The 21,829-nt window shown below is 42.3% G+C and overlaps 1 protein-coding gene across 1 annotated transcript in view; it reads left to right on the top strand.

The window, feature by feature from the left end:
* The window catches only part of RFX4 (regulatory factor X4), a 77,764-nt gene that overhangs the window by 24,660 nt on the left and 31,275 nt on the right, over positions 1-21,829 (top strand). The window contains 3 exon segments of the mRNA XM_040439592.1: positions 298-358; positions 17,485-17,608; positions 21,768-21,829. Of these exon segments, the coding sequence (XP_040295526.1) occupies positions 298-358; positions 17,485-17,608; positions 21,768-21,829 (247 nt within the window).

The following is a 21,829-nucleotide window of genomic DNA, read 5'->3' as shown; positions in this document are numbered from 1 at the left end:
AAATATATGACAGATCAGAAGAGTCTCCAAAATCGATGACAAAAATTTCCCCATTTACTGTAGGAAGCAACATAGAAGCAGAATTGGTAATATGTTTATTTTAGTAGAAAATGGTGCCTAAAAATTACAAAAAAATTGACTTGGTAGCAATATAGGCTAAAATCAATAGATTTATAGACTAAACTTTACCAATGTTATTTTTTAGTTGGCTCAGCTAAAAAAACTAATACTAATAATATTCTATCATTTTCATACTATATATTATAAAATAATTATTGTGTTTCTTTCATTTTCTAGCAGATGAAGAAAAGGAAAACAGGGCATCGAAACCGCACTCCACCCCAGCCACTCTACAATGGTATTCAGACTTTTTATGTCTATGTTTTACATTGTAATATATATATATATATATATATATATATATATATATATATATATATACTAGACATTAAGCCCGTTACAATAACGGGCGCTAGAACAGTAGTGCATAAACATTAGTAGGAAAAGTCTATATTAAATGGCAAGGGAACTAACTGGTGGCTGTGGCTGAGACTGCTGGCACTGACTAGTGGCTGTGGCTGAGACTGCTGGCACTGAGTGCTGGCTGTAGCTGAGAATTCTGGCACTGACTGGTGGCTGAGACTGGTGGCTGTGGCTGAGACTGGTGGCTGTGGCTGAGACTGCTGGCACTGACTGCTGGCACTAACTGGTGGGTGAGACTGGTGGCTGAGACTGCTGGCTGTGGCTAAGACTGCTGACTGCAGCTGAGACTGCTGGCACTGACTGGTGGCTGTGGCTGAGACTGCTGGCACTGAGCGTTGACTGTGGCTGAGACTGCTGGCTGCGACTCATGGCTGAGACGGCTGGCACTGACTGGTGGCTGTGGCTGGTGGCACTGACAACTGGCACTGACTGGTGGCACTGACAACTGGCACTGACTGGTGGCTGATACTGCTGGCACTGTGACTGGTGGCTGTGGCTGGTGGCACTGACAGATGGCTGACACTGCTGGCACTGACTGGCACTGGTGTGGGCAGCACGGTTGCAAGTGAAACGTCGTGTGTTGATTGATAAGCGCGCCGTGCATGCGCAGTTCAATTATCGGCACACACGCACGGACACTGAGCACGCACACAGGGCTTTTATTACAAAGGATACTGACATCTAGTGGTATATTATCGTGTTATACTGACATCAGTTGGTATATTATCATGTTTTACTGTCTTGTTTGCACTCTCCCTTTATGAATACTTATCAGGTTGTTTTCGTTGGGCTGTAGCGCCAGTGGCGTGCCTAGGGTGTTTGGCACCCAGGGCGGGTCCTTTCTCTGGCAACCTCCTACTTTTAAAAAATTGTACCCCCTCACAGTAGTTATGCCCTCTCTGTGCCCCTTTCACAGTTGTAATGCCCTCTTTGTGCCTCCTTCACAGTAATAATCCCCATTGTTCCCCCTTAATAGTAGTAATGCTCACTGTGCTAGTAATGCCCTCTGTTCCCCCTCCATATAATAATGCCCACTTCATTGTAGTAATGCCCTCTGGCTCTGTGCCCCCTCCATAGTTTTAAAGTCCTCTGTGCCCCCTCCATAGTGATAAAGACCTCTGTGCCCCGTCCATAGTGATAAAGTCCTCTGTACCCCCTCCATAGAAATAAAGACCTCTGTACCCCCTCCATAGTAATAAAGTCTGCTGTGCCCCCTCCATAGAAATAAAGACCTCTGTGCCCCTCCATAGTAATAAAGTCCTCTGTGCCTCCTCCATAGTAATAAAGTCATCTGTGCCCCTCCTTAGTAATAAAGTCCTATGTGCCCCCTCCATAGTAACAAAGTCCTCTGTGCCTCCTCCATAGTAATAAAGCCCTCTGTGCCCTCTCCATAGTAATAAAGACCTCTGTGCCCCCTCCATAGTAATACAGACCTCTGTGCCCCCTCCATAGTGATAAAGTCCTCTGTGCCCCCTCCATAGTGATAAAGTCCTCTGTGCCCCCTCCATAGTGATAAAGTCCTCTGTGCCCCCTCCATACTGACAAAGTCCTCTGTGCCCCTTCTGTATAAAAAAAAATCACACTAACTCACCTTCTACCGTTCCTGTAGCTAACATACCTTTCTTCCCTGCAGACACAGATCGCTCTGCAGCACTGTGTGGGGGCAGAGCTTATACTAATTTCCAGGCTGCAGGCTCCGCCCACACTTGCTGGCAGCGCGATCCGTGTCTGCAGGCTGAATAGTGGAGCGGGGAGAAGTCTTCCTGCTTCACCATTCAGAGAGCCGCAGACTTGAAGGAGTGGAGGAGCACGGGGAGCTGAGCGGTGAGTGATGGGACATCAGCTCCCTGCGCCCCCCCCCCCCTTAGTACGCCACTGTGTAGCTCGCTCTCGGTTCCCTGCCTTTTGCCTTTTCCCTGCCTTTTGGTGTGGGCGGTGCGGGTGGTGTGCCGTGTGTTGATTGGCTGGTGCGCCGTGCATGCGCACTTCAATAATCGGCACACATGCACGGACACCAGCCCTGAGCACGCACACAGGGCTTTTATTAGTATAGATATTTTTTGGAAGTGCCGTGGAGTTTTTATTTCTTTATATATTTGGTTGGTCGATCGCACCTATAGCCGCTGGCACTCCTACTCCTCAGTCTTGATTGCGCTGCTGCCCAGTGTTATATTTATTATATATATATATATATAGCAAACAAAAAATACACAGCAGCACTAGTCCAGTAGTACTGGTGCAAAATCCTCCCAGCCGCAGGCTCAACGGCTAACAGATAGACATACGTTCAAAAGATGAGGCAGCACTCCAGACGTAAAGTGAAAAAATTATGGACCCTTTATTACTCCTCTGCAACGTTTCAACCACTCAATGCAGTCTTTATCAAGCATAAAACATCGTGTCTCACAGAGGTATATATACCTAGAATACATAGCAGCAAATCAAGTGATAATCAATTAATAAATAATATAATCATAAGAACAAGTGCAAAAATACATACAATATCTTCATATAGTGAACAATGTATCAATAATATAATTTACATGATGTGTTCCAATGTGCAAATCAATAATATTCATGATTAGTACAAACATATACCATAAACTGTGTAAATTGTACTCATTAAAACAGTGTTACATCACCTGTGTATAAGTGTTAGCAATAGCTATAGTTAATAAAGATAAAAACTCACTCAGCGGGGACAGAATAGCGGCGCCAAAATCCGCGTCCTCCAAGTCAGACTGTGCATGTCCAGAAACCTAGCAACCGCAGCTCAAACAGACAGAGCCAGGAGACGCCACCCGGGTCACGTGATTGATCACCTGACCATCCACATGACTCACAAAGCCATCGCGAGACCAGTCCGAGAGCAGCGCCTAGACTCGCCACGCCAGCGGGGAGGGGCAAGCGCACAAAGGCCAACACTGCCAGTAATACTGGCGTCGTTGCCCCAGTAACAGCCGGCCGCACACCGCAGGCAAAGCGAATCCCAGCCAGAAGAAAGGAGACAACGCAGTCAAGACATCAGGGAGAGGGGGAAACAGAAGGCACAACAGAGAGAAAAAAAAGGTCAAAAGACCAATAGAATGGATGTCAAAATTGAATGACATAATTAAATGGATAAGGACACCCGACTAGTCGCTGTATTCAGGTTATAGTCTGGAGCGATCGTGGTACCTTTAATATCAAGACACACAGGGGGAAAGCCCTATAAAATAAATGCCATACACATTGAGAGTAAATGGGGAGAGACCAGTAGTTATATTATTTCCATGATCATCACCACGGGCCTATAACGGGACGGAGGTCAAGGACACGTCCATGCCCAAACACCTCCAGACCCAATATCTCCCCTAAACTCTACAACCAGGTAAATTAGGACCACCACTCACTTAGCAAAAGCCCTATACAAGCGGCCAGAGTAATCAATAGTAATAATAAGTCTAAAAATAATTGTGCCCCATGATTCCCCTCCCTCCCACAACATGTAGAGAGAGGCCCAGGATTCCGCATCCGCCATCTGTCAAAACCGCTGCAAAAGCATTGATAGAAAAGATCTAAAAGATAAAAAAAAGAAAAGAAAAAGGATAACTATAAATCCAGTTGTCAAAATTAGATGTACAGTAAATGACACCAATTGAATTCCAACAACCAGGACAAGAAAAATAAAAAAACAGCAGAATGATGAGGAACCATATCTATATCACACTCCATTTAAACTCGACATTAAGACCAACTGGTCTCAGAGTATTAAGGCGATGAATCCAACGTAGCTCTCTCTGTTTGAGAGCCAATGTCCGATCACCCCCCTCCTTGACAGATTGATCTGATCCAATATCATGAATTTTAGATCCTTCTCCCTATGACCTACCTCAACAAAATGTTTTGGAACTGGCAACTCTTTCCTCTTGCGTCTGATTGAGAAACGATGGTTGTTTAAACGTGTCTTCATGTAACATGTGGTCTCCCCAACATATAGAAGACCACATGGACACGAAAGCACATAAACAACATATGCACTGTCACATGTCAAAAATTGACGAATGTCATAGTGGGTTCCCGTTACAGGGTGAATAAATCTGCCCCCCTTGATCATAAATGAGCAGTTCACACAACTTCCTTCGGGACCCAATGTGAGTTTGTACCAAACCTTTGACTGGGATGTCAGCCCGAACCAATTTGTCACGCAAATTGGTGGGTCGCCTATAAGATAGCAGGGGAGGTACAGTTAAAGCTGCAATATTGGGCAGATTGCTTTTCAATATAGACCAATGTTTGCGAATGATTTTGGCAACCATCCCACTTTATTTGGAATATGTGGATATGAACTGAATCCTTACCGCTTTATTAGGTGTAGTGTCAGTTACAATCTGCAGTGGATCCCTAACCTTATTCAAATGTTTATCAATCACCCGAGGGGCATAACCTCTCTGTCTAAACTTGTGCACCATCTGGGAATACCGGATAGGTAGTATCTCAGAGTCCTGTACTATCCTTTTAACTCTAAGCAATTGACTATATGGTAATGAATCAATAGTGGAACTAGGATGACAGCTATTATAATGCAACAAAGTGTTGCAATCAGTTGGCTTAGTGAAGATATCAGTGGATAATTTGTCACCAACCATAGTGACAGTGGTATCAAAGAATTGCACATGAGTGTCAGAGTATGTCAAAGTAAATGCAATGTCGGGATCCAAATCGTTCAAAAAAGTGTGAAATGACTCCAAAGAAGTGGAGTCACCATGCCAAATAAGGAAGACATCGTCTATGTACCGCCACCACCCCAGTACATGACTGAAGTGGTGGGATATATAGACAAGGTCCTCCTCGAGGGCCACCATGAAGACATTGGCGTAAGTGGGCGCCACATTCGACCCTGTGGCGGTCCCTCGTAGCTGAAAAAAAAAAAATTCCATAAACAGGAAATAATTATTCCTCAGTACCAGATCCAGTAATTGGATAATAAAATCTTGACACTCCAAAGAGTATTCGCTGTCCAATAGTTGCCTCCGGACAGCAGACACCCGCCTTGTGTGATCAATGGAAGTATAAAGACTCGTGACGTCAAAAGAGGCCACAAGACAACCATCAGGTAACGTGATATCAGAGATTTTATCAAGAAAATCTCCTGTATCCCTAATGTAGGATCTGGCACTGACTGCATATTTACGGAGTAAACGATCCAAAAAAATGGAAATATTTTAAAAAATGGATCCGGTACCAGCGACGATTGGCCGACCTGGAGGATCAACCATCGATTTATGAATTTTTGGTAACACGTATATGACCGGTGTACGTGGATGTTGTATAATCAGAAAGGAATAAAGCTCCTTATCAATAATGTCCCGACTCAAAGCGACATCAAGGACCTTCTTGATATGTCGAGCAATTTCAAATCTTGGATCACCCGCCAATGCCTTGTTTACACTCTGATCACTCAGCTGCCTCTTGATCTCATGGATATATTTGGAGGTATCCATGACAACAACCTTGTCAGCGGGTTTAATTGTGAGGCTGTTGTCATGGCGAAGCCCCTCAAGCAATTTGACATCAGAAGTAGTCATATTAGGATGTTTAAGAGGCGTATTGGCAACCTCATTACGCAAGGTGGTCATATCCACAGAGATAGCCTTAATAAAGGTATCAAGTGCAGGTAGATTACTATGAGGTGAAAAATCACTCTTAGTAAATACCCCAAATGACTTAAACCTCAGCTCAGTATGTGTCACTATACCAGTCGATTGGTCTGTAGGCGGTCGGTCCGCAAACCAAACCTTAAGTTCGATATTCCTATACAGACGCTGCAGATCGACCTCCAACTGAAACCAATCAACTTTGGTAGAGGGACAAAAAGAAAGACCCTTAGAAAGCACATCAATTTGCATATCAGACAGAGGTACAGAAGAAATATTTGCCACAGTGGATTTACATTCTGACTCATTATCCATTAGGCCTGGTTGCCCTTCTTGCGGAGTGCCATTGGTTTTGTCAGTTTTAGAGATTTGGAGTTTCCTCCATCTGTGGTGCCTTCTACCACCCCGTCTGGTTCTTTTGCTGTAGTTGAACCCATCTCTAAAAAAGACTGTGAAGAAGGTGAAAAAGAAGTGGCTGTAGACGCAGACTGTCCAGACTGCTGATATTTCTTGTTAACAGGCCGGTACGAGGACATCTGTTTCTTTAGCCCTTCATTCTGCCACGTATATATCTTTCCCTTAGCATAGTCATCAGCGTCCCGCTGCCATTTTTTCCTTTTTGTAGCTTCCTGATCTTTAATGAATTTGGACACGTAGACCATACAGTTATCATCATATAGTTTCCATTCATCAGGCCCCAACATGGATTGCAGTGCTAGTTTAGTTTGAGACTGCCGAGTCCTGCTTTCAACCAATTCATGCTGTAGATATTCCAAGTTGAGAAGGATTACATCAAATGCATATTTGTTTGAGATCTGAACAAACTTTTGTGCAAATACTGAATCAGTGGGAAATAGATTAGGCTTTAGCTGTGAACGGATCCCTCTAGGGATCCTATGATCCTTGAAATACTGGCCAAGGGTCATCAGGTGTAAATCAGTGGACGCAATCTTCTTAGCATCAGCTTCATAACATCTTTTTAAATCAACCAAAGTAGGAGTGGACAAAAATGTAGGCTCACCCACCAGACCCTGCAAAATTCTCTCCTAATCCGCCCTGGTATATGTAAAAACATCGGGGAGATCCATAATGATGATTCTGAGAACACAGATAAAACTTGGATGCAAGCTGAGTGAGTCCAGATAACCAGCAAACAAAAAATACACAGCAGCACTAGTCCAGTAGTACTGGTGCAAAATCCTCCCAGCCGCAGGCTCAACGGCTAACAGATAGACATACGTTCAAAAGATGAGGCAGCACTCCAGACGACGTAAAGTGAAAAAATTATGGACCCTTTAATCCCCCTCTGCAACGTTTCAACCGCTCAATGCAGTCTTTATCAAGCATAAAACATGGTGTCTCACAGGGGTATATATACCCAGAATACATAGCAGCAAATCAAGCGATAATCAATTAATAAATAATATAATCATAAGATTTATGAATTTTTGGTAACACGTATATGACCGGTGTACGTGGATGTTGTATAATCAGAAAGGAATAAAGCTCCTTATCAATAATGTCCCGACTCAAAGCGACATCAAGGACCTTCTTGATATGTCGAGCAATTTCAAATCTTGGATCACCCGCCAATGCCTTGTTTACACTCTGATCACTCAGCTGCCTCTTGATCTCATGGATATATTTGGAGGTATCCATGACAACAACCTTGTCAGCGGGTTTAATTGTGAGGCTGTTGTCATGGCGAAGCCCCTCAAGCAATTTGACATCAGAAGTAGTCATATTAGGATGTTTAAGAGGCGTATTGGCAACCTCATTACGCAAGGTGGTCATATCCACAGAGATAGCCTTAATAAAGGTATCAAGTGCAGGTAGATTACTATGAGGTGAAAAATCACTCTTAGTAAATACCCCAAATGACTTAAACCTCAGCTCAGTATGTGTCACTATACCAGTCGATTGGTCTGTAGGCGGTCGGTCCGCAAACCAAACCTTAAGTTCGATATTCCTATACAGACGCTGCAGATCGACCTCCAACTGAAACCAATCAACTTTGGTAGAGGGACAAAAAGAAAGACCCTTAGAAAGCACATCAATTTGCATATCAGACAGAGGTACAGAAGAAATATTTGCCACAGTGGATTTACATTCTGACTCATTATCCATTAGGCCTGGTTGCCCTTCTTGCGGAGTGCCATTGGTTTTGTCAGTTTTAGAGATTTGGAGTTTCCTCCATCTGTGGTGCCTTCTACCACCCCGTCTGGTTCTTTTGCTGTAGTTGAACCCATCTCTAAAAAAGACTGTGAAGAAGGTGAAAAAGAAGTGGCTGTAGACGCAGACTGTCCAGACTGCTGATATTTCTTGTTAACAGGCCGGTACGAGGACATCTGTTTCTTTAGCCCTTCATTCTGCCACGTATATATCTTTCCCTTAGCATAGTCATCAGCGTCCCGCTGCCATTTTTTCCTTTTTGTAGCTTCCTGATCTTTAATGAATTTGGACACGTAGACCATACAGTTATCATCATATAGTTTCCATTCATCAGGCCCCAACATGGATTGCAGTGCTAGTTTAGTTTGAGACTGCCGAGTCCTGCTTTCAACCAATTCATGCTGTAGATATTCCAAGTTGAGAAGGATTACATCAAATGCATATTTGTTTGAGATCTGAACAAACTTTTGTGCAAATACTGAATCAGTGGGAAATAGATTAGGCTTTAGCTGTGAACGGATCCCTCTAGGGATCCTATGATCCTTGAAATACTGGCCAAGGGTCATCAGGTGTAAATCAGTGGACGCAATCTTCTTAGCATCAGCTTCATAACATCTTTTTAAATCAACCAAAGTAGGAGTGGACAAAAATGTAGGCTCACCCACCAGACCCTGCAAAATTCTCTCCTAATCCGCCCTGGTATATGTAAAAACATCGGGGAGATCCATAATGATGATTCTGAGAACACAGATAAAACTTGGATGCAAGCTGAGTGAGTCCAGATAACCAGCAAACAAAAAATACACAGCAGCACTAGTCCAGTAGTACTGGTGCAAAATCCTCCCAGCCGCAGGCTCAACGGCTAACAGATAGACATACGTTCAAAAGATGAGGCAGCACTCCAGACGACGTAAAGTGAAAAAATTATGGACCCTTTAATCCCCCTCTGCAACGTTTCAACCGCTCAATGCAGTCTTTATCAAGCATAAAACATGGTGTCTCACAGGGGTATATATACCCAGAATACATAGCAGCAAATCAAGCGATAATCAATTAATAAATAATATAATCATAAGAACAAGTGCAAAAATACATACAATATCTTCATAAAGTGAACAATGTGTCAATAATAAAATTTGATACATTGTTCACTATATGAAGATATTGTATGTATTTTTGTACTTGTTCTTATGATTATATTATTTATTAATTGATTATCACTTGATTTGCTGCTATGTATTCTGGGTATATATACCCCTGTGAGACACCATGTTTTATTCAAAGACTGCATTGAGCGGTTGAAACGTTGCAGAGGGGTAATAAAGGGTCCATCATTTTTTCACTTTACGTCTGGAGTGCTGCCTCATCTTTTGAACGTATATATATATGTATATATATATATATATATATATATATAAACAATAAAAGTCTGCAGCACTCCTTGCTGGGAGATTAAAGCTGTATTTCTTGTATCAAACAAGCAAGATAAAACTTTCTTCTTAGGTCGCGGTGCTTCACACTGCATTTCACAAGAAATACAGCTTTAATCTCCCAGCAAGGAGTGCTGCAGACTTTTATTGTTTATTCATCATCCTGAATCGAGGGATTACCGCGGGCACCCTTTTTCTCAACTTCCAAGGGAGTGCTGCCTGACTTTTTATGGAGATACATATACAGTACAGACCAAAAGTTTGGACACACCTTCTCATTCAAAGAGTTTTCTTTATTTTCATGACTATGAAAATTGTAGATTCACACTGAAGGCATCAAAACTATGAATTAACACATGTGGAATTATATACATAACAAACAAGTGTGAAACAACTGAAAATATGTCATATTCTAGGTTCTTCAAAGTAGCCACCTTTTGCTTTGATTACCGCTTTGCACACTCTTGGCATTCTCTTGATGAGCTTCAAGAGGTAGTCCCCTGAAATGGTTTTCACTTCACAGGTGTGCCCTGTCAGGTTTAATAAGTGGGATTTCTTGCCTTATAAATGGGGTTGGGACCATCAGTTGCGTTGAGGAGAAGTCAGGTGGATACACAGCTGATAGTCCTACTGAATAGACTGTTAGAATTTGTATTATGGCAGGAAAAAAGCAGCTAAGTAAAGAAAAAAGAGTGGCCATCATTATTTTAAGAAATGAAGGTCAGTTAGTCAGCCTAAAAATTGGGAAAACTTTGAAAGTAAGGGCTATTTTGACCATGAAGGAGAGTGATGGGATGCTGCGCCAGATGACCTGGCCTCCACAGTCACCGGACCTGAACCCAATCGAGATGGTTTGGGGTGAGCTGGACCGCAGAGTGAAGGCAAAAGGGCCAACAAGTGCTAAGCATCTCTGGGAACTCCTTCAAGACTGTTGGAAGACCATTTCAGGGGACTACCTCTTGAAGCTCATCAAGAGAATGCCAAGAGTGTGCAAAGCAGTAATCAAAGCAAAAGGTGGCTACTTTGAAGAACCTAGAATATGACATATTTTCAGTTGTTTCACACTTGTTTGTTATGTATATAATTCCACATGTGTTAATTCATAGTTTTGATGCCTTCATAGTCATGATTTACAGCCAGGTGAGGTCAAATATTAGGATCGGATTTTAAATGCCAATCCGGGTTTTGGCAGCACCTGGCTGTCCAAAAATAGGCAGCTGGGCTCAGAAGCCATGTCTCTGTGTTGGGATCTGGGAGCTTTGTGTCTGGATGAGGGCTTTCTACCTGTTTGGCGTGAAAACAGGTTGGTGCTGCTATCAGCAAGGACTCTTTGAGGCAGAATTGCCGCATGGTATGAATTACCACCAACACGTGGCAGCAAGGTGACTTTTTGTTTGAATATGACTGCTTGTTTTGTCACTTGCCTAAAGTGTGAATAAAACACTGAACTGTTTGATACAAAGAACTTGTTGCCTCTATACTGCGTCCGCTAATCCTGTCTACCAGAGCAAGTCCTCACAATTGGTGGAGGATGCGGGCAAGAGCAGTGAGGCTGGCATGAATGACGATATTTTTGGTTTCTGCATTTTTCAGGCACGGTTGTTTGTCGTACATTAAACTAGCTGTATTACAACCAGTGCCCCACAACAAAATGGAGGCTGTTGTGAAGGCCCTCATAGAGGCTAATCTGCAGCAGCGATAGACAAACCTGCAGCAACGCAAGGCTAATAAGCAGCAGCAGCAAGAGACTAACCAGTTGCCGCTACAACACGTGATGTCTTTGCAAACAGCAGGACCAACCCTGAGCGTCCACGATGCCCGGAAAGCAGTCGGTGCCGCGATTTCTAAGATGACCCCCGCAGACGACATCGAAACCTACCTGGCGATGTACAACCTCATAGGCCTAGTACCGAAGTCTGCCAGAGGGCATCAAAACATCTTAGTCATTCTAGACTACGCCACTCAGTACCCGGAGGCGGTGACACTGCGACGTACCTTGGCCAAACTCATAGCTAAGGAGTTAATGGAGATCTTTTCCTGAGTAGGACTACCTAAAGAGGTTCTGACCGACCAAGGGACCCTTTTTATGTCCAAAGTGATGAGGGAACTCTGTAAGTTGCTGCACATAAAACAACTACGGACGTCCGTTTACCATCCGCAAACGGACGGTCAGGTAGAACGGTTTAACCAAACATTTAAAAATTGGTTGAAAAAGGTAGTGTCTAAAGATGGGAAGGACTGGGACCTCTTTCTGCCCTATCTCATGTTCACAGTGCGAGAGGTACCTTCTCGCCCTTGGAACTGCTACAGTATATGGCAGACACCCTCGCGGTCTCTTGGATGTGGCCAAAGAGGCATGAGAACAACAACCCACTACACATAAAAGTGCCATTGAGTACGTTACCCAGATGCAAGATCGGATAGAGACAGTGTTGCCTCTTATTAGTGAGCATATGGAGGAAGCTCAGCGAGTCCAGAGTCGGGTCTATAATCGGCAGGCTCGGGTCCAGATCTTTAACCCGGGTGATTGGGTTTTGGTTCTGGTGCCGACCGTGGACAGTAAGTGGCAAAGTGACAGGGGCCCTACGAGGTACTCGAGAAAATTGGAGATGTAAACTACAAGGTACACCAGCCAGGGCGGCAAAAGCCGGAGCAAGTTTACCATGTGAATTTACTCAAACCATGGAAAAATAGGGAAACCTGTACAGAAAACAGCCCGCGGCCGGGTTTTCTAGGAGAAGAGGTACCGGTCCCTCTGTCTGATGCATTAGAGGCGGCTGCCACAGTAAAAATTGCTTATAGCCTCTCCTCTAAACAGACTAAGGAGGCCAGGGAGTACGTTAGTCGGGACACGGATGTGTTCTCGGACCTCCCTGGACGCATTTCCATAATCCAGCATGACATTGTCACTGAGCCTCAGGGGAAAAGTCTGATTAAAACCATAGGCTCAGCGACAAGCCATATCAGAGGAGGTGCAGATAATGTTGCAGCTAGACGTCATTGAGGAGCCAAAAAGTGAGTGGGCCAGTCCTATAGTATTGATACCCAAGCCGGACGGGACGTTGCATTTTTTTTAACGACTTTCGAAAACTTAACGAGGTTTCCAAATTCGATGTGTATCCCATGCCCGGGATGGATGAGCTCATCGAGAGGTTAGGACAAGCCTGGCAGGTGCCATTAACGGAGGCTGCCAAAGAGAAAACTGCCTTCATTGCGCCTGAGGGGCTGTATCAATATAAGGTCTTACCCTTTGGTCTGCATTGTGCCCCCGCCACTTTTCAGCGACTAATAGACATTGTGCTTCGCTCACAACGTCGGTACACTTCGGCTTACCTGGACGATATTGTCATCCACAGTACCGACTGGGAAAGTCACCTACCCAAAGTGCAGCCTGTAGTGGACTCCCTTCAGAAAGCTGGCCTAATCACTAACCCAAAATGTCCGATAGGGTTAGAAGAGACTAAGTACCTGGTGTATGTCATTTTTGTTTGAATATGACTGCTTGTTTTGTCACTTGCCTAAAGTGTGAATAAAACACTGAACTGTTTGATACAAAGAACTTGTTGTTGCCTCTATACTGCGTCCGCTAATCCTGCCTATCAGAGCGAGTCCCCACAACATATACAGTACAGACCAAAAGTTTGGACACACCTTCTCATTCAAAGAGTTTTCTTTATTTTCATGACTATGAAAATTGTAGATTCACACTGAAGGCATCAAAACTATGAATTAACACATGTGGAATTATATACATAACAAACAAGTGTGAAACAACTGAAAATATGTCATATTCTAGGTTCTTCAAAGTAGCCACCTTTTGCTTTGATTACTGCTTTGCACACTCTTGGCATTCTCTTGATGAGCTTCAAGAGGTAGTCCCCTGAAATTGTTTTCACTTCACAGGTGTTCCCTGTCAGGTTTAATAAGTAGGATTTCTTGCCTTATAAATGGGGTTGGGACCATCAGTTGCGCTGAGGAGAAGTCAGGTGGATACACAGCTGATAGTCCTACTGAATAGACTGTTAGAATTTGTATTATGGGAAGAAAAAAGCAGCTAAGTAAAGAAAAACGAGTGGCCATCATTACTTTAAGAAATGAAGGTCAGTCAGTCAGCCAAAAAATTGGGAAAACTTTGAAAGTAAGGGCTATTTGACCATGAAGGAGAGTGATGGGGTGCTGCGCCAGATGACCTGGCCTCCACAGTCACCCGACCTGAACCCAATCGAGATGGTTTGGGGTGAGCTGGACCGCAGAGTGAAGGCAAAAGGGCCAACAAGTGCTAAGAATCTCTGGGAACTCCTTCAAGACTGTTGGAAGACCATTTCAGGGGACTACCTCTTGAAGCTCATCAAGAGAATGCCAAGAGTGTGCAAAGCAGTAATCAAAGCAAAAGGTGGCTACTTTGAAGAACCTAGAATATGACATATTTTCAGTTGTTTCACACTTGTTTATGTATATAATTCCACATGTGTTAATTCATAGTTTTGATGCCTTCAGAGTCATGAAAATAAAGAAAACTCTTTGAATGAGAAGGTGTGTCCAAACTTTTGGTCTGTACTGTATATATATATATATATATATATATATATATATATTGATATCAATATGTCAGATAGAACCTTTTCAGTGGTGAATACGATTCTGTTTACAGTAGAGTCAATCTAGGCACTCTCCCATGCCAACTCTTATGTGATTGATGCCCAAAATGTTGCCATTGTCATGATGTTCACCATCAAATAACATCTCTTTATGATCTGCCAAACTGTGAACTGTGACATCACTTCTCTTTGTCTCTATTAAATCTAATTACACGCACATACCAAGCACATTCAATGCTCCGCACTTAGCAACCAGCCATCAGTATATATAAAAAACTGTTAAAGTTTAGGTCAATTAAAATTCCTGTCTTCAGAGAATAAATGAAGTTATTCCGAGCCAGATCACAGAAATATAGAAAGACAGTAGACATATACGGAGAATCTGTTTGGTAACTGCAAATTGCATTGTAAGAGAATAGAGAGTGTGTTTCTGATCATTAAAGACTGGATTGAAGTAGATGTGCTTATTATAGTCATGTTAGATTATTATTCCACCTCCCCATGTCTTACTGGTGCTCATTCACAATAGCACCACTTTTTCCTTTTGGAAAGTAGAAAGGTGTTAGCGCTAGTTTCTTCTAGAAGCACCGAACAGGCATATTTACCTTGGAATTGAACTACTATGGCTCCAAAATGGCTCGAGGGGCTGTGGAACATTAACCCTTTTGTATGTGTGTGCCTTGTGGCTTACTGATTTTTACATAAATGTTTCAAACTACCAAGTTATTTCTGTTTGACAAAAATAAGTAAAATCAACAAATGCCTTAAAGTGAACCTAAACCTATAAATAAATGCCCTAAAATGATTTGTTCTAATATACTTTTTATTTATTTTTTGGGTTTCCATGCAATCCATGTGGACCCTGCTAGACCCTGGTACTAGACCCTGCACCATGCAAGGTTTTAGCAGCAGGCTCAGACAGGCCCACAGATCCCCCGGTGGGCCCCTGAGCAAGGGGGGTCCCTAATCCCCCACCCCCTGCACAAGTGGCACATGGCACACTGCCTGCACTGCATATAGAAAGGCAGCGTACAGCATCTCAACCAGCCTATGTGATCGAATAGAAAACTGGGTAGATTATTTAACATAGTGCCCAGTTTATTATTATAGACGCATTGGGTGGCTGAGATGACTTCTTGGTATAGATTCAGGCTAATTAGAATCCTTTTTCCACAGATACATTCCCTCTCACTGCAGGGCCCATAATCATATTGTAGCATCCTGCCTGCTGCTGCTGTGTGAGCGGATAGTATATGCATGTTGCTATACACTGCGCCCCCAGAATGAATGTTACTGGTGGGCCCTAGGCACCCCAGTCTGACACTGTTTGGCAGTGCATAACGAGCATGCTCAGGGCAAGAGCTCAGCAGAGCACATTGCTCCTCTGCCTGTCCCCCCTGCTTTGCTAAGGTGTGGCATTGATGACAGGAGCAGTGATGTGCTATGGAGCTCCTGCCGCTGTGTGGCCGCAGGGTAATCCGTACTCCAATACACAGCAGAGTACAGTGGTACGGGTTTGAAAGTGCTATAGGTACCTGAACTTCAAGTGCATATATAGAATGGAAAAAAAATAAACTATACTAGAAATATCATTTAGGGAATTTACAGTGGGTTTTAATAAACTTTATTTATACAGTAAGTTAAAGAGGAACTGTAACCTCTCCAGACATGTCTATTTGCATTCCCCATATAACTTTTTGCTAGGTCATTCCTCTATTATTTCTATTAGAAGTTTCTGAATGACTTGCCAGAGGTCAGCTGTGCATTCTGAAACTGGCAGCATTTATTGGATAGTGTCAGACTGTGCAGGAACTCACCCCTAACTGGTAACACCCAGGTGAACCTTTATTGCAGCCTGCTGGCAAATCATTCATAAACTTCTAGTAGGAATAATAAAGATATGGTACAACATACAATCATAAGAATAGATGCTCCAATATTGTTATTATATGGGAATGCAAGTAATTACTAATACAGACATATCAGGAGAGGTGACAGGTCTGCTTTAACCACTGCCCAGGCGTGATTATTTTTTTACATGTTGTACTTGGACATTTTATATTGCATTTTAGTTATCTTGGACAAAAATATTTTTTTTTCTATTAATCTGTATTAAACATTTTCAACAGTTTGTCTTCATCTTTCACTGGATCTGCAGGCTGTTCCTTCTCCTTTTCAGTGAAACCTGGCTGAGAGCTCCTTTGACAGCTCACTCAATCTGTAGCCCTTATCTCGTTTCCTGAAAAACTAATAAGAATATGTTTCTGAGTTGTCAGAAAAGTACATATAAGAGCTACAGAGCAGTCATCAGAGCAGATCTCAAAGGGTTTCACTGAGAAGGAGAAGGAAAAATCTGCAGATTCAGTGAAACTGAAAGCTGCTGAAGACACACTGTTGAAAATGTTTAAAAAGGACCATGTAATGAGCAGTGGGAACCAACTGTACCAACTAACCGGCTAGTCCTAAAGGTTTTATCCTGGTGATTCCCTGGTTTTCACCCTTTAGCACTTGTACAGGGATCCCGCCTTCACAGCAGAGGACCCACTAGGCTGCTAACTCTTGGAACATTCCCAGTGTAGTTGGCAGCTGACCCACGGGGTCAGAGACACCAGTGTGAAGCACCAAGGGAACAGGCAATGCTTGTAGTCAAGAAACAGGCCCAGGTCAGGTCAGGCAGAATTTGTGTGTATCCGTGAGACTGGGCCGAGGTCAGAGCATGCAGAAAATGTTCAATATGGTAGTCAGGATACAGTCAGTGGATGATCAGAGTCAACGAACCGGCAGAGGTACGATACTCGGACAGACAAACACATAAGCACACCTTTACTGGAACACTAGGAAGCTAGGAACCTAAAGCTCAGGGAAAGGGGTGGAACAAACAGCCCAGAATAAATAGGAAGGTTGATCAGCACCTTAGTCAGCACTGAATACTAACCTCAATACAGACGGGGTGAGTGGAGCAATGCCCATATTCACCGGAAATATCGGGGCAGCGGCAGAAATGAGTCTCCAATGCAATAGACCAATTGGAAAAATAAATTTTAGTTCAAGATAAGTACAATGCAATAATAAAAACTGTCCTCAAAGGTGTCCATAGTCTTTAAGCAAAATATTTCTAGAACTGTATTATATTTTGTTTATGTGGATTTTGAATTTTTTTGATAGGCTGGAAGAAAACTATGAAATTGCAGAGGGTGTCTGCATCCCCAGGAGTGCCCTCTATATGCATTACTTGGATTTCTGTGAGAAAAATGACACACAACCAGTGAATGCTGCCAGTTTTGGCAAGGTATGCTCATTATTCACAACAAAGATACAATCCAATTGTTTATTTACAATTAATATTCCTAAATGCACCAGTTTACTTGTTATATTAGGGGAAACCATTTTATGGAAGGATCTTTTTAAGAATTTAAAGTATCAATATCTTGGAAATCAGTCACATGCACAAATCCATCTCTAATGAGTACCTGATGAGATAGATCACAAATGAGAGGTCATTATTTAGGTTCCCTGCTTTTTTGGCAATCCATTCCTGTTAGAAAGGTCCCCTAATGATACATAATTCACAGAATGTCCTGCTGATGAGACACTCAGCAATCAGTTGCAATATATGGGGAAAGCAGGCAGTAAGTGTTCAATTTCCCACTGGTGCCACCACAGTGGAAACAGAGTAGGCTTCAGGTGTAATGAACTGTTGGGCCAAGTCCTTTACAGCAAAACTATGGCTTATAGATGAAGGTCCTGAATTGGGTACTGACTCCATTTAATCAGAATTAGGATTTTTTTCCAAGACACTTTCTAAAATTACCTTTGCAATAAGGTAACTCCCAGGGAAAGACACCTCTTTGCATATTCTTTTTCCCATGTAGCATTTCCAATAAGTCTAAATACGCAGCTGGTCTTTTAAAGGGTTTCTATCACTTCGTTTCACATAATTAGCTGTCAGACACTAGCGATCCACTAGTGTCTGCTCTGCCAAACCATCCTAATATAACAGCTTTTGGGGCAGCCGTTTTGCTAAAAAAAGAACTTTTATTAATATGCTAATGAGCCTCTAGGTGCTATGGGGGCGTCATTAGCACCTAGAGGCTCCGTCTACCTTCAGAAACTGCCGCTGCCCAGCGTGTCCCTCCAGCCCGCCCATCTCCTCCGGAATGCGATCCTCCCTGTGAGCTCCTGTATTCGGCGCATGCGCAGTGAATGTCTGACCGCTTCCCTGCTCAGACATCTCCACTGCGCCTACGCGATGACGCCATAGTGCTCCGAGGAACAGGCGCAGTTGAGATGTCTGAGCAGGGAAGCTGTCAGACATTCACTGCGCATGCACCGAATACATACGCTCACAGGGAGGATCACATTCAGGAGGAGATGGGCGGGCTGGAGGGACGCGCTGGGCGGCGGCAGTTTGTGAAGGTAGACGGAGCCTCGAGGTGCTAATGACGCCTTCATAGCACCTAGAGGCTCATTAGCATATTAATAAAAGTTCTTTTTTTAGCAAAACGGCTGCCCCAAAAGCAATTATATTAGGATGGTTTGGCAGAGCAGACACTAGCGGATCGCTAGTGTCTGACAGCTAATTATGTGAAACGAAGTGGTAGAAACCCTTTAAGGAGAACCAGCACTCTGCCTAAGCTTAAATTACCTTTAATTTCTTCATAAATTACATTTGTATGGTTTTATTTCTTAGGAAATATAGATTGTGCTTAGTTAAGATTATTATACCAGTTTTATTAAGAAAAAAAAACACAAAAAAAAACAAACAAGTAAGTGATTTTGCAGGTCCCAACCAACAGAAATCTATAACCCAAGTCATCTAAATCTTCTACATGGACCAAAAGGATATAGGCCCATTCCTTGATACCACTGTCCACCTGTTGAAAACACTGATTAGAATTTCATTGCTTCTGATTATCACTATTTGGTCAACAAACAAAACTGTACAAAAATTAGGGTTTGTTAAAAAATCTAAATGTGTCAAAATTCAGTGTCTAATAACATAGAAAACGTGTTAGGCCGAGGACGGTAGTCCCTCAATAGGAAACAGAGCTTCTTTTGTCTTCATTTTTAACACACTGCAAAGTGTAGCTCCCAAGAAAGTAAAAACGTTCACTTTCCAAGTTACGAACACTTGCTTTTCCTATTCTGTGCTGCCTTTAATTGGCCTTCAATGGCTTAACCCTTGAGCTCCATGAGCGAACATAACCCCATGGTGATTTCCCCCCATCACCCCCTTTGGAAAGGGTTAAATGAATTTGGGTATTGAGTCAAGGAATGTTAGATCAGTAGCTGGAACAGCATGGGGTGTTCTTATGGCAAGCTTCATTGAGTCTATACAAAAAATTGCAGAAAGACAACTGCCCAGCCTGTCTGCTCATTTATCAAAGTTCTGCGCCTCCTCACAAAGTTTCTCCTTTTTCTGTAATGTTTGCTGAAGTTCTGCTCCAAAAATAAAACCAATGAGGGCAGAATCCAGAAACACCAAGGCTTAGTGCAGATGTGTAAACAAATCTATTGGAAATGTGTGATCTTAAGGTCACTCTCGCCGTGAATGACTTTTAATAACATAAACCCTCAGTTACAATGGATAGAGAAACATCTTGGAAATTCATCAAGTTTACACCTCTTTTCTTTGCTGATATTAACGGCTGAATGCATACGCAGCCATCTGTTTGGCAAATACACAAATGTTTTGTAATAAAGTTTTTTTTCGTTCAGCGTTAGTTTCATGTATTCACACATATGTGAACTAAACCAGGAAAACATCATTGTACCAGTGCTCTTCACACCAACTGTTTCCATCAAGAAAATGTAAGACCCTAAAAGATGTTCAAAAAGAGCTGTTCTTTAGGATAATACAGTTTCTAACCCTAATAAGTTCTACAAACAGATGACGTATTATGTCAAAAGAAAATAACATTTTCATAAAGTACCTGAGAAGTGCTAGAGTATAAAATACAAAAAGTTCAATAAATAAATCAATAGATCAGCACACATTAAAATAAAAAGTACAGTATAGAAAATGACTGTTATAACTGCCTATCTTTGGTCAGTCTTTTGCTTTTGACCTTGAGTGATTCCAAATTACCTTCCTTTTTTTTTGGCATGTGCTAATTTGAATTTTTGATGCCAGGTTAAAGTTCTCTTTGTTTGTGGTACAAGTGAATGGGACAAAATCAAGCACAGGGGCTATGAAAAGTGTAAAACTCAATATAAAAGATGAAGATACTGCCGCATATAAGATGATTGAAGGGGAAGGGGTGATGGCAGTTCAACACCTACTGATTTAATATTGCTGGTCATCTATCCTAACAATAAGCAAGCAGTTTTAAAAATCTGAATAACCCCTTTCAGTTCCTAGAAGCTAGATCATAGTTGTAAAAATATCCTGTATATTGTAGGACGTTCAGTCTAAGAAAATTGTTCAAGCCTCCTCCCTTATGATGTATCATATAGAGACCAAATAATATAATCATGTAGTACACAACTACATATAACAACTACATATAACTACTATAACTATACTACATAGTGCTAAATGAATGTCATGATACAATGTAACCATCTCATACAAAGCACAAATACAACAGCGATAACACTGACTAATCACTGGGCTATGATGCTGGATCCAGTAAGCTGTCTTTCTATTGGTTTCCTATTCTGGTACCAAGTATGAGATGGGGAAGAGGAGCAAGGTCCAGGAGCCTAGATGATTAGGGCCAGTGCTTAATGGAGTTTCAGATGTGTGGGCAGGGTCCAGGAGCCTAGATTGTTAGGGCCTGTTTCCCCCCTTTTTATTGGTTGTCAACATGTTTAGTTACAATTGACCCAAATGTACAAGTGGAGTCCAATAGCAAAAGTTAACATGAGAAAATATTACTAGTGCTGTCCCATGCCACCATAACCAACAATCATCCCCTTTTATTTTTATTTTTTACTAATGCAGTGCTTGTAGACTTAGAGCTCTTTTTACCATAATCAAAGTAGTTTGTTGTTGCCACCCCAGGATTGGCCAATAACAAGACCATTGCTCTGGCAAATATTCTTTTAAGAACCCCAAAATACAAAATAAAAAGTCAAAAAGGAAGATGAGGAAAGAAGAATTAGAAAAGGAAAAAGAACAAAGAACAGGAGTAAGAGGCCAAGAGATTGTAACTCCAGCAGGAATTGAATGCTCTTGAAGGATTATGTCCACCATGCCAAACAAGGAGCAAAGATGTAAATCTCATCCTTGATCACTATTCAGGGGTACCAAGTAGACCGGAACTGCAGTAGGGAATTGAGACCCAAATTGTTATACGGGTTGTTATAAAATATAATATAGGCTTGTCCATATAGACTTTTTTGCAGGAAAACATTTAGGTTTACTGAAACAAGGTTGTGACCCTAAACCCATTCTATTTTTATAAATTTGACTGACCTATGGTAACACATTTTATTTCTTGCAGATAATTAGACAGCAGTTCCCACAATTAACCACAAGGAGACTTGGGACCAGGGGACAATCAAA

This window comes from Bufo bufo, chromosome 1, assembly GCF_905171765.1.
Source record: "Bufo bufo chromosome 1, aBufBuf1.1, whole genome shotgun sequence".
In the NCBI taxonomy this organism is placed as follows: domain Eukaryota; kingdom Metazoa; phylum Chordata; class Amphibia; order Anura; family Bufonidae; genus Bufo; species Bufo bufo.
The sequence above is the reverse complement of the archived record's forward strand: the minus strand, read 5'-3'. Positions and strand labels throughout refer to the sequence as shown.